This window comes from Homarus americanus, unplaced genomic scaffold, assembly GCF_018991925.1.
Source record: "Homarus americanus isolate GMGI-L3 unplaced genomic scaffold, GMGI_Hamer_2.0 scaffold34360, whole genome shotgun sequence".
In the NCBI taxonomy this organism is placed as follows: Eukaryota; Metazoa; Arthropoda; class Malacostraca; order Decapoda; family Nephropidae; genus Homarus; species Homarus americanus.
In genome coordinates, this window is record NW_024739403.1 from 1,242,434 (window position 1) to 1,255,921 (window position 13,488).

The following is a 13,488-nucleotide window of genomic DNA, read 5'->3' on the forward strand; positions in this document are numbered from 1 at the left end:
ATGTGTTGTTTTCGCATTTTCGCCTTACGACCTGGTCGTTGGTCCTTAACCCCGTCGTAAGTCGAGGATTGACTGTCCAAACAAGGTGAGGGTTGGGCAGTTGTATAGATGATGTCAACATGAAAGCTGAGGGGGTGATTAGGTTGCTGACTCATGCAGGTGCTTGTCAGATTTTTTTTATTTATTTATTTAGTACTGCAAAAAATAATAGGTGGTGACTTTTTTTTTAAGATTTGCTCACTGGCAGTAAGTATTGTGACCTGGTTAAGAGTTATCTTACCTGGTTTGGTTCCACACCATTACAAAGGAGGGAACCATCATATGTGCCAACTAACCAGCAAGATAAATAATATAATTATATACAGTATAAACATTTCTTTTTGCTAGAGTTAGTACACTGAATGGGGGGGGGGTGGCAATGGAGTGTGGGATCTCAGCTGCTCAGAGCTCACACCCGTGTGTAGTGAAGTGGCTGACAAATGTTTTGTTTTCCAGCAGCAAGATGGTTAATGATATGTCGATTGGGTAATAATAGACATTGGTGCAAATGAGATTGTTTGATATGTCCGTACAGTACTGAGTCCATTCCAGTGTGGAAGCATTAAGGGTTTCTTTGACTTCAGGCATTTTTTCATGTAGGTTGAATAGCCAATACAAGCACTGTAGAATTTCTTACAATAAAAATCTTCTTTCAGGTCAACTATTGCTTTTGGAGAGAAAAACCGTGTCCTTGGTGTGGCTGCCAAGAACCAAATGACGACAAACATGAAAAATACTGTCCATTGCTTCAAAAGACTTTTGGGACGACATTATAGGTAAGGTTTATTTTTGGAAGACTTGGATAATTTTCTTATCAATGATTTTTGGTAGTACAATACACTGAAGTTTGTAAATTTGATATACTGTACACATGGAATCACTACCATAAAAAAAAAATATGGGTGTTCATGAGAGATAACCTTCCCCCCACCCCTGTAGTTCCCTTTCTGGTTTATGATTTACTTACGGTAGGCTTCATTTGTACAACCGCATTCTCATATTTAGCCAATAGATAGGCTGATCTTCATATCTACTATACAGTATATATTGCCTAGAGAGGATAGTGTGACAGTAATTGTATAATGCAAATGGAGTGAATGAAGTAGGGAAGAAGAATATGCTGTACAAGTGTACATGTATCTAAAATATTTCATACATGGTAGACTTTTTACAGTACTGTATACAGTTAGGGGTTAGTGATGCACGTCTATGAAGGAATAGTGTAGGAAATAACGGGGAGAAGTTATATGTGGAAAAGAATGAATGATTGAGTGTTGTGATTTGGAATAGATAAAAGTTATAAAAGAATTAAAAATGTAAGTGTGGTATTGTATATAAGTTTTCCCCATTGCTGTATGAAGTTCCCTCAGATCAGGGGTGACTTTGGACACCTATAAATATATATCTTTCAGAATAAGTGTGAACTTTGAAATGTTGTTAAATATTGCTAGACCATTGGTAAATACACCAATATGATATTTAACCTCTGCTTTTGGCCTTATATCTTGAACAGCAGCTTTAAAAAAATCGTCCGAAGTAACCCCAGTTAATGGTACTATATACATTACTGTATGTCTGGTCACTTCCTCAAGCCCCATATTTTCCATTGGACCCAACCATTTATAACCACAGGGGAATTCTAGAATGTAACCCCTGCAGTTGGCGAGGGATTACTTTATTTCTGTGGCAAGAACCCAAGTATACGGGTATTTGTTAGTATTGTATTAATAAATTTTTGTTTCAAGAAACAATATCCTGCATTGGTCACTGGTGTGGTACGTGCATGTGAACGCCACTACAAATGGCATATGCAGTTCAGTATATAATTTTTGAACTGGGAATATTTTGAAGTTGCTCTGTGTTGATGAGAACCTGTCACAAACCATATATTTAAAAAAAAAATTATTTTTTCAGTGTACAGTATTCTTAATAAAAAAAAATATATATATTTATTTTGTGAAGAAGCAGTTTGAGCTATCAGCATCTCACAGGTGAGTGAGTGCCTAGTTGACAGTGCTTTGTGGGTGTGATGTCTAAATGGAGGTGAGCAACATGAAAGCTTGTATTTCCAGCATCAATAGTAGTTTATAACACTACCCCGGTATGTTATATGGGGATTATAGCTGTTTGAGGGTAGTTAAATTGAATAAATACATTCTTAATATTTCCACTTCAAATACTCACCAAGCTGTAATTACAGTACTGTATTTTACTGCTTATGTGACACATAGGCATGTAAGATGCACTCATACTTTGGAAGGAAATATTTGGGAAACACTTTTGAGTGTAATTTTTTCCTGTAGCCATAGTTTTCCTAAAATGAGGGTAAAATCAAATTCAGTGTTATTACTTACTATACTCAGCTGTTATTGTTATGATTGTTCCTCGTTGTATTAAGATGGCCATACTGAACACTCCAAAAACACAAAATAGCAACTGGTACAGTACAAATCTTTGCTGCACGCCGATAAACGACATCACACGCTTGTGGGACACCACAAATGCATGGTGATGGCTGTCACTGTTATAATAATTTTAAATTTCCTTCAAAAGCTAAAGGATGTTTCCGAATAAAAATTAAAAGATAAATGTTGCCGGTGTGACATAGATAGTAATGTTTGTAAAGAGTTCAGAAATGGTTATATACCCTGTACTGTACGGCTTAGCTCTAAAGAGTTGGGTTCCGTATTGATGCTAATTGTCTCCTGTTATCATCATCAGTAGTTATAAATCCAGCTTTTATATTACAATAATTCCTTTTTTAATTAATTAAAAGCATTAATAATGTGTTTTATAAAAAAAAATACAGCAGTTCTTTATACACATGTGTCAATCTTAAATTGAGACATTGAAAAATTAACTGGTAGGTTGAAGAAGTGGAGAGTTAGGACAGCTGGCAGGCTATGAGCATTTTTGAGGTAAAGCCATCTTGCTGAATCCTGTTTGAATAAACAGACTAAGCACAGTTTTGGTTTTACATTACTTACTGCACTCTGTACACCTGGTTAGCATCTACAGTGCTTTCTGAGCGACAAAAGTTTGCTGTGGATAGTACAAGTACACAGGTGATACTGACTGATAACCAGAAAACAAAATGCCACCAAGCCTGTCTTGGCTCGATTGCTAGCCAGGCTCTGGGCCAGACTGCTGCTGACTTCACCTCAGAGTTTAGAAAATGAGTCTCTGAGTGCACTTTCCTGGCTTGCTGCTCAACCAATGATAATGCATAACTAACTGCACTCCATGAATGATAATAATGCAGGCTGGTTCACTTGTAATTTTGTTAGTTAGGATGAATAAAAGTTCATTCATTTAATTTTCATACTCTAAAACACTAAGCTCTTTGAACTGATTCTTGTTCAGTGGGATTTTATCACAGTGGAATACCTGTACTAGTTTCCAACTGAATGGGTCCTCTTCCTCCCAATTAGTCTGCCTTAGTGAGGTTTTAATGTAATCAAAAGTCTTTGGTTTGGTGTTAATAAATGTAGTTTGGAGGATATGGTTACAGTTTGTTGATGATAATTGATTTTCCAGGGATCCTAAACTGCAGGCTGAAGTGTCATCTCTCCAGTATCGAGTAGTTGAGCTGCCAGACAGAAATGTTGGTATTGTGGTGCGATATCTAAATGAAGAACAAACATTCACACCTATCCAGATCACAGCCATGCTTTTCACTAAGCTTAAACTAACTGCTGAGCAGGCCTTGGGCATTAAGGTCAACGATGTAGTTATTGGGGTAAGTGTAGTATCCTACAGGTTCTTTTATAAATGGTTAGTCTTTACTTACTGTAATACATTTTAGATCTGAAAAAGACAGACCTCTGTAAATAAAAGGGTTATATTCTGCAATATGTGCACAAAGTGAAAATTTCTATAAATAACATGGAGTTAGAATGGAGAATGCATTCCAGAGGGCTGATTTTCAGACATCTTAACCTTTTGGGTGCGGGAGGTTACTCAAAGCTGAATAAAATCGTCTGGCGGTAGCCAAAATAAAATGGCAAGTGCGGGAGACTGCAAAAGGGTTCATAAAAAAAAAAGTTATGTACAGTACTTTACAAATGATAAACACCTGTAATAGCTCAATAAATTAATGCAAAATATAATTGTCCCAAAATAATTAAATGAACTTCCCATAAAAACTGTACATATATGAAAGTAAAACAAATAAGTTCATTAAGGTATTACAGGGTGTGACTTTGACTCGCTTGCTGTTTATCTCAATTCAGAGATGTCTCATAGGTTCCCTTGCAGAGGGAAGGACACTAGCTATGAGTAGCTATATTTCCACTGCAAGAGAAAGGGAGGGTAAGATGCGAGTGTAGTTTCCATACCTCGTCTAAACTATGCATAACCCAGTTTACTGACCGATATTAACGGATGTTCCCAGATGCATGTGTTAGCACCTAAGCATCATCTGATAATACAAAAATAAATTAATTTTTTTAATAGCTGGAGGTTTTCATTAAAATAACAGAGCAGGATAGAATTACTGGTAACAGAAGTCATTTGATACAAAAAACAAGTCTGACCTAATACCCTGGGTTGGCAAATTATACTATTTGTGATGTTTCATTTGGACAGGTTGAATATGGTGGTGGCAAAGGAAACAATGAGCTCTGGTACAGAGAATTTATTCCTTATGAGTTTTGATTTTAACTTTTGTAGGCTTCTTCAGAGGAACAACTCCAACTGACCAATCGCAAATCAAAAACAAATCAGTCAACTAGTTGCATGCATCATATCCAAGTCACCTAATCTAGCATGCATTTTTCTTTCTGGTAAAAGTTGTTCCTCTGAAGAAGCCTACAGTAGTTAAAGTCAAAACTTATAAGGAATAAACTCTATACTAGCGCATTGTTTCCTTTACCACCACCATATTCAATTGTAGGTGGTTCAAAGTAAAGTGATTACGAATATTGAAATTTGCATGACTGGAAAAATGTTTTAACAGTACAGTATTAGCAAAACTACATTGTACATAGTGAAAGTGTTTACTAGTTTATAATTTCATATATGAGAAAATTATAATTATACTGTACTATAGTGGGAGTGTGTATAGTGAGGGTTGCCTGTACATAAAAATACCATATATTTTTTATAATTATGAATATTAATACAGTACTGTACATATTTTTTCCTTGGGGGAGGGGGTGGGCCAAACTACAATCTCGGTTCCCTATCACTTTTACATATGTAACTATGAAAAGGTCATAGTGCTTGATCCCAAGATGTTTAGATTTTTTAACTTTGACAGAACTGTGCTAAGGCCTGTCACCACTAAATTGAAAAAAGAAAAAAAATGGATTTGTCAGAAATCAATGTACATTACACTACAGTATATGAAGTTCTGAAAAGGCTCAGTAAGGCAATTTTTTCTTGAAAGTTGTTATATTTTACAAAAGCAGCTAAACTGAAAATCTGAATTAAACATTTTGAACTTCACTTTGGTTTGTGATGTTATGTGAATTAAATTCAGTTCAATTGCAAATAACTACTACAATGATGCTGTTTTATTTTTACCTGATCTGTCTAATGTATTTATGGGTTCTTTACAGGTTCCATGTTTTTATACTGATGCTGAACGTCGGGCACTCTTAGATGCTGCATTTACTGCTGGCCTCAATGTGTTACGTCTTTTGAATGAAACCACAGCCACAGCCCTAGCATATGGTATTTACAAGCAGGACCTTCCATCATCAGAAGAGAAACCAAGAAATGTGGTTTTTGTTGATTGTGGTAATGCAAATCTTCAGGTTAGTATATTGCACTCATATGTGAGACTGACTTTTCTAAATGTGACAGTATTTATCACAATGAATTTGCAGTAGAAACTTCTTCATTGATTTCAATTATGATCCAACCTATGATAAATGTGCTAAAAAATACAGTACTTATAGCTTGCATAAAAAAAGGAACGAGAAAAAGTAAAAATAAATAAATACCCTTTACTACTCCACTTCACGTTCAAACTACTGCATCTCGTAACCCAGTTGGTCTCCACTATCTCGACTCGCCTCTTTGTTAAACCTTGGCAATAACCCTGAATTCCCAGCCATCCTCTTAGCTACGAACAGGGTTTCCTCTCTTTCAATGTTACATTACACATCCACCTCCCAATTTTCATTTCAGCTTGTTCAAGCTTACGTTCGATAATTCATCCTCCTTAACTGCTCATGTTTTGCTGCTAAACATGAGCAGGTAGAGAGGATGAATTACAGTATGTAGGCTTGAGCTAATTGTAGCATGGAGGCATTAGAAAGGGTTGTCAACTTTCCACATACATTAAATAATAGGTTATCAATTAGTAGCTTTTTTATATATTTTTTTAATTTTCTCGTACTGATTTAGATCAAGTTGATATATACCAGCCAACCCTGATTACTATCATCAATCTGTATTTCGTCTACCCGTGAGTTTGTTTACAAGAATGAAGTTCAGTGAACCATACCTACTGTGTCTGAAACCTGCAAAGTAGTAATAAAATATTAAATAATTTACTGATATTATCTTGACCATAACTGCTTATTCCTTTTTCATAATAAAAAGAAAATTATTTGTAAGGTAGATTTAAGACGGTAAATGTGTAAATCTCTGTACATTAGAAGATGAATATGCGCTCCTGTTATTGAGGTTTAGGAAGTGAACAGTTATACTTTACTCTCTTTGCCACTGATTGGTTCTTTAGCCACTTGGGCAGTTGGTCACATCTATTAAGCTCTTTTGGCAAGTACTGGACGTGTACTATTTTTAGAATGTATCTGTACCTGCACCAGGTACAAATAAATTGAATCTGATTAAAATAAGTGATTCAGATATTTTTATTTAAACAGTACATATATACTTTTTAAATAGAAAAAAAATCATTCTTGCTGCCATAGATCACTTCTCACACCAGTTTCATGCACCTTTCTCTTACCATCAGTAAAAGTAGCAGTTACCTAAACTTCCAGTCACTTTTGACTTGGAACTTAACCCCGGTACCATCAGTATCCCCTCCAGTGTTGACTAGCAGTTTAAAGATTATTTCACAAGAAAATAAATGTGGAAGGTGATGTATAAGGAGAAATTGGGTAACCGACCTTCTCATGTTTTCAATTTCAGGTGTCTGTAGTAGCATTTAATAAAGGTAAACTTAAGATGTTGGCCACAGCTGCAGATTCCAATCTTGGAGGGCGTGACTTTGATCACCTTTTGGCTCAACACTTCGCCATTGAATTCAAATCAAAATATAAGGTGGGCTGTTATCTTAAGTTGATTTTTACATTTGATATAATTTCCTGTCATCAAATGTGTACAGTATTGAGTTGCACTTTGATATTGCATCCATGTGTTTTTTTATACCTGTATATTTTTGAAAACAGATTGATGCAACTACAAATCCCCGTGCTTGGCTTCGACTCTGCACTGAAGTTGAGAAGCTAAAGAAACAGATGTCTGCCAATTCCACTGATCTTCCTATTAACATAGAGTGCTTTATGGATGACAAAGATGTATCTGGCAAATTGAACAGGTGAGAATTCACATACAGTACAGTCAACCCTCACTTTACGCGGTTAATGTAACCCACAGGGTACCGCGGAAAGTGAGAAACTTCACGCGTAAAGTGAATAACATAACATATGGGATTAAATGAAATAGAGACCAGCTGACCCCCAAACTCCACTTTTTCCAACACAATACCTATGTTCTAGTAAAAATAACATCTTAATTTTATGATGGTACTTGCACACAATTAATACTTAAGAGAAATACAGTCGCCAAGTTAATGTCCATTCAAATAATGGACTCGACTCCCTCCCCCTCTTCTCACACTACACTCGCTGGCTCTTCCCTCTCTGAGAACTTTTGGGGGGAAAACCAGGTATAGTAATAAATAATACCTCAAACTAAAGTTAGGATAATATAATTGACATTGCTGGATTCCTTGTAAGACCAGGAATATTTTGAATACAAATGTCATATATTTTGCACAAAAGATAACATATTTACTCAGAGTAAACATTATATCTAAAATTTGTATGTCTAATGCAAAATCTATGATGTTTATATTCAAAATGATCATCAAATTGTAAGAATTCCAGCAATGTAAATTATATTCTGGCCGGGTAATTTGTATGAATTTTATGAGCTAAAACAAATATCTTAGTTAATAAAAAAAAATATTCTTCACACCGTGGTGCCAGGTGGTCGGTCACTGGTCTCTCCCTCCCTCCCACCCCCCACCAACCCTCCCTACCAGATGAACGTGTGGGAATACCAGACTGTTTACCTTTTTAGTAATAAATAATAAATCAGACTAAAGTTAGGATAATATAATTGACATTGCTGGATTCCTTGGAAGACCAGGAATATTTTGAATATAAATGTCATATATTTTGCACAAAAGATAACATATTTACTCAGAGTAAACATTATATCTAAAATTTGTATGTCTAATGCAAAGTCTATGATGTTTATATTCAAAATGATCATCAAATTGTAAGAATTCCAGCAATGTAAATTATATTCTGGCTGGATAATTTGTATGAATTTTATGAGCTAAATAAAAAAATTATACTTCACCCGTGTAAAGGGGTACACCCACCGCGGAATGTGAGCATCCTGGGTTCTGGCAGGGCTTGGAAACGCGGAATGTGGGACCGCGTAAAGTGAGGGTTGACTGTACCATAATGTGATTTAAATATTAGCTTGGTGGCCGTATTTGCTCATGGAAATATAAATAATGAAGAAAGGGATTAGCTTTAACTAAATTATACGTCTCTATTCAATGCTATTTGTATGTGTGGCGATAGTCACAAGTGGCAACATTACTGGTGAAGAAGTCATGGGTTGTCCCTTCACCTAGATGGGGGCATTGTATTTCGCTACTTTGGTTTTACATACCAGTGTTTCAGATATCTGAGAGTGATGTGTCAGCATGTGGAATGATAGAGAGAATTACTGAGTCACAGAAGCTAAAAATATATAAATACATTCACATTTGCATGGAAGACAATTAAAACAAGTGCAAAGATGATGATGTACAGTGGAAATTCGTGACTTGATATTATATGTGTATGAAGCATGAACTTTAAATGTAAGAGAAAGGAGGAGCAAGCTATAAGTGACAGAAATGATAAGCTTGAGTGCATTATGAGGTGTAAATAAGATGCAGAGAAGAAGAAATGTTGGTCAGTGTTACGACCCTTGGGCCTCTTAAGGGTGTAACAATATCACAAATTCACAAATTACACTTTGTACTGTAGGTCCAGGAATAGATCCCACCAAATTATCACCTCATTACTTTGGGGTATATTGAAATACATGCAGTAGTTTAATAAGAGAATATATTAACAAATGAACAAACAATAAGTATAACCGTATGTACAAAAATAAATAAATACAAATTCAATCTGATCAAATAAATGACTCAAAAGAGTGACAAAATAATGAACACAAAAGTAAAGACTTATTTAGTCTAGAAACTACGATGAACAACGTGGTCTATGCACCACACGAAGCCTCATAAATAAGTAAGTTATTTTCCGTGGAACTCCAAAATATGGTTAACAATAATCTTTCACAAATAATACTTTACTTGGTGTTATAAAAGTCGAGCAAGGTTTACACGTTATACCACTAGAAACATACTGTACAATAAGAAAGGAGATACTCTGTACTTAACTTAACATTGCCGGGCCCATACTAAAGTAAACAAAGCGAGCGGATGTGGCAGAAATGACGTCACAAACAAAAGACGTTCACGTTGCGAATCCACAACCAACGATGGAACGCTCACTCGTAACAGTCAGTATGCAAATTTAAGTTAGAGATTGGAAATTAAAGATTGGTAACCAAGATTGTATCACTCATGAGTGTATGGTAGGAGAAAGGAGAAGACAAGGAAATCAAGGTATGCATTAGAAGTGAAAGGGAATAGGCATCTAAAAATGGGTTTTGCATGAATGATGAGAGAATATGGCAACAAATGAATTTTTGGGAAGAATGTGATGCTGGGCTGTGTGAAGCAATAGGGATACACCAGATTTGGGGCATTGTTGGAGTAGCAGCATAGCAGAGCACATCTCTTGCAGTATTATGAATGAAGGTGGAAAGTTTGTTCGTTCTTGTCTTTGATTCTTGGAATTGTTTTGGTAAAACACATAATTTGACATTGTGTAGTGCAGTCTTTCTTTTATAAGGGAATGATAGGTTCTCAGTGTTTACTGCTTAGTGTGAAGTCTCAAACACTGTTTCTAATGGTAAACTTTTAAAGAATCTCCTATTTTCATATCATCTTGGCTGTGAAGATTGAACATTATTTTAAATTTTGGATGACAATACTCTTATCAGTTGACACAGTGAGCTAACATTAGCAAATAATAGTGTTATTTACAGTTTACTAATTACTATGTTTTTTTTAGAGTGAGCTTGGAAGAAATGTCTGCTCCTCTTTTGAAGCGTGTTGAGTCTACACTTCAGCAGTGCCTCTCAGACTGCTCACTCAAGCTTGATGATATTGCCAGTGTTGAGATTGTTGGTGGATCTACTCGTATTCCAGCAATCAAACAACTGATTGAAAAGGTGTTTAATAAGATACCATCTACAACTCTTAACCAAGATGAAGCTGTTGCAAGAGGTTGTGCTCTCCAGTGTGCCATACTTTCTCCAGCATTTAAGGTGAGTACTATACTCTTAACTCTTTAATGCCTAGTTACAAACAGTGACTTGATTATATGGGTCGGACTTCCCTGGTCCACAGTCCAGCATATGTTATTCTTGTCATATGTAGTCCCTTATTTATGCTTCTGAACCTGTTTCCCAGTGCCAAAACCTTAAAATTGTGTAACAACACTAATACATTATATTATGACAGCTTATTTACCAAAGGCTATGGAAGGCTCTCCGCATTAGAAGGGGGTGAAGCGCCAAATTAAAAAAAGCTGGGGAAAAAGCGTATAAAGTTTTTCGAAGTTCAAACAACCATAACTTTTTTGTTTTTTAAGCTAGAGAGTATTTTTTAATTATATTGCAACTCAATCCCTCTCCTAGCAAACTGTGAAAACTGGAAGTTAGTACTGTGAATAGTTATTATTTTATCACGAGTTGAATGAGAATAACTACTTGTGATGTACAGGTGTTGATCTTCAAACCAACAATAATTGCATTTTCTGCAAAATTGTCTTATTATTGTGAGCTAATACTGTAAAACAAGTTAATGATCGCTAAAAACAGCACCGTCTTAAAAATGAAATAATAATAAACTCATTTGCCTATCAGTATTTATCTTTCTGCCCTATTATTAGCCAAAGATTTATAATATTAAGGTGTGTAATAATAAATAATAAGGAAACACCACCACACTCATCCCCCACCATTAACCTCCTCCTCCCTTCCCTTCCCCTCCCCTCCAATGTAATTAACATACGAATACAAAGGCAGAGAAAGTTTGCATAATATTTGGTAAAAACAGTATTATGATAATAGTATTACAATCTTATTTTTTTAGTTCCTTCATTTTATTATCCCTGAAGATCGTAGCAACTTGTAGTTATGTAAATCCTGATGAGTGCGTATAACTTCAATGGCCTTGTCATAATCAATCACGTACTGATCAAAGTCTTTCACTGCACTCTAAAAATCACCACACAGATTCTTCATCAACTAAATCATTGATTATTGATGCCGGCAACAGTTCAGTTTCATTATAAGACTGAGTTATGGGCTCACTTTCACTAGCATTCTTTGGGTCAGGGTCACTTTCATCACTATCAAGGTCAATGCATGTCTCGTCACTCCACTTCTACCTCCTCACAGTCTGTATATTCTTGTGATACATTAGTGTGTCTGTTTGTGTTCCCTTTAGACTCGCTTTCATCATTTTCATCTTCACCTTCATCGTCATTATTGCCGTCAGTGCATGTCACATACTGTAACTGTACCGGAACATAATCTACAAAAAGGTCTTGTGATGCATAGCAGTCACTTTTTGTATTATGAGTATGGTATACCAAAATCCCTGTCACCAAGCATTCTTGGGTTGAGCACTGTTGTCACTAAGCACACACTCAGGAATAATAGGCTTCTGAACCAACACCAGAAGGCCTGACCTCACTCGAGTTTTGCTCTAATCGGAAAGATATTGCATAGTACTTCTCACACCCGTGGTACACGAATAACGTCAATGTTACGCTGAAAGTTATCAAAAATAGCAGTTGAAAGTACACTGAACCTCCTTATGTTATACAACGCGCCAAAACTAACAAGGAGGCAGCATCTGGGCGCGTGGATTGGCTGAGGAACTGTGACGTAGCAAGGGGAAATCCATTGTGATTGGCTGCCACAGTGGGTATGATCTGAGGGAGGCACACTGTCATTGGCTTGTGCTCTGAACGGGATGTTGCCACCTTCTTTGACTGAGTGCACAGCCAGATACGTAACTCCAGGCTCGAGGTGAAATCACACTTTATTTTTGAAAGATGTTATACCATATTTTTTTCTAGCTAGAGGGTTACATCCAACGCCAACATGTAGAGGAAGGGTGAAAATAGTGATATCCAGAAAAAAAACGCATTTTGGCCGGGGTGTCGCTTCACCTGCTTCTAATGCTGAGTGCCTCATATACTCTTAATATATTTTGATTTTTTATGGAATATTTTGAGGGGTTAAAATTCATGCATTTCCATTTGTTATTTATGGGGAACAATAGCTACCCGATACAGTATATGTTCACGGTAGGCGAATCTTACCAGTAAGTTTCTTTATCCTGGGCCTGCTTACTGTACCCCTAGATTCTTTCTTTATGTTACTACATGATGAACAGAACCTCATTCACTATACATATAAACCACTTTAAATTTACAAATACCTGATGCAAATGAAGGAGGGGGCAGGCGGTGGTACTGTATTTAGTTACTTAAGCAGAATTTTAAATGCACTCAGTCTTACACATGCAGGCTTTATATCTAACATGGAATTATGTAAAGCATTTTAGAATCACAGCTTCTTTGAAATTCATTTTAGGTATAGGTACATGCAAAGAGCAACTATCGTCTTATGGGAAGACCAAGCCTCTGAAGGAAAGGTAGGGGAGAAGAGGGGAATTGATGGGGGAGGGGGGGATAAGAGGATAGGCTCGGTGAGGTGGGTGGTCAAGGTGTTAATGGGCACAAGATCAAAACATCACCTCACCTCATGAGATCTCTAGGTATGTGCCCACAAGGTGTCTCCCCACGCCCACACCATACTCTTCATGGTTCCATCCACAAATTCTTTTACTATGGTTAATAATTACTTAATTAAAAAAATATATTATTTTGCATGTGATGAGTAATGAGTTTGTTTATGAATAATTTAGGATTATTTGCCATGAGGTAGGCTTATGCAGTATATGGTAGGTGTTTTGGTACTGTAATAATATTGACCACTCGTGGTTTGGAAAATTATATGGTCTGGTCCCGAGGG

At 36.3% G+C, this 13,488-nt stretch overlaps 1 protein-coding gene across 1 annotated transcript in view; it reads left to right on the forward strand.

Annotated features, from left to right (window-relative positions):
• The window catches only part of LOC121874695 (97 kDa heat shock protein-like), a 40,220-nt gene that overhangs the window by 5,817 nt on the left and 20,915 nt on the right, over positions 1-13,488 (forward strand). The window contains exons 2-7 of the mRNA XM_042378947.1: positions 696-815; positions 3,577-3,778; positions 5,601-5,798; positions 7,147-7,278; positions 7,407-7,555; positions 10,449-10,704. Of these exons, the coding sequence (XP_042234881.1) occupies positions 696-815; positions 3,577-3,778; positions 5,601-5,798; positions 7,147-7,278; positions 7,407-7,555; positions 10,449-10,704 (1,057 nt within the window). The remainder of the gene's footprint in view (positions 1-695; positions 816-3,576; positions 3,779-5,600; positions 5,799-7,146; positions 7,279-7,406; positions 7,556-10,448; positions 10,705-13,488) is intronic.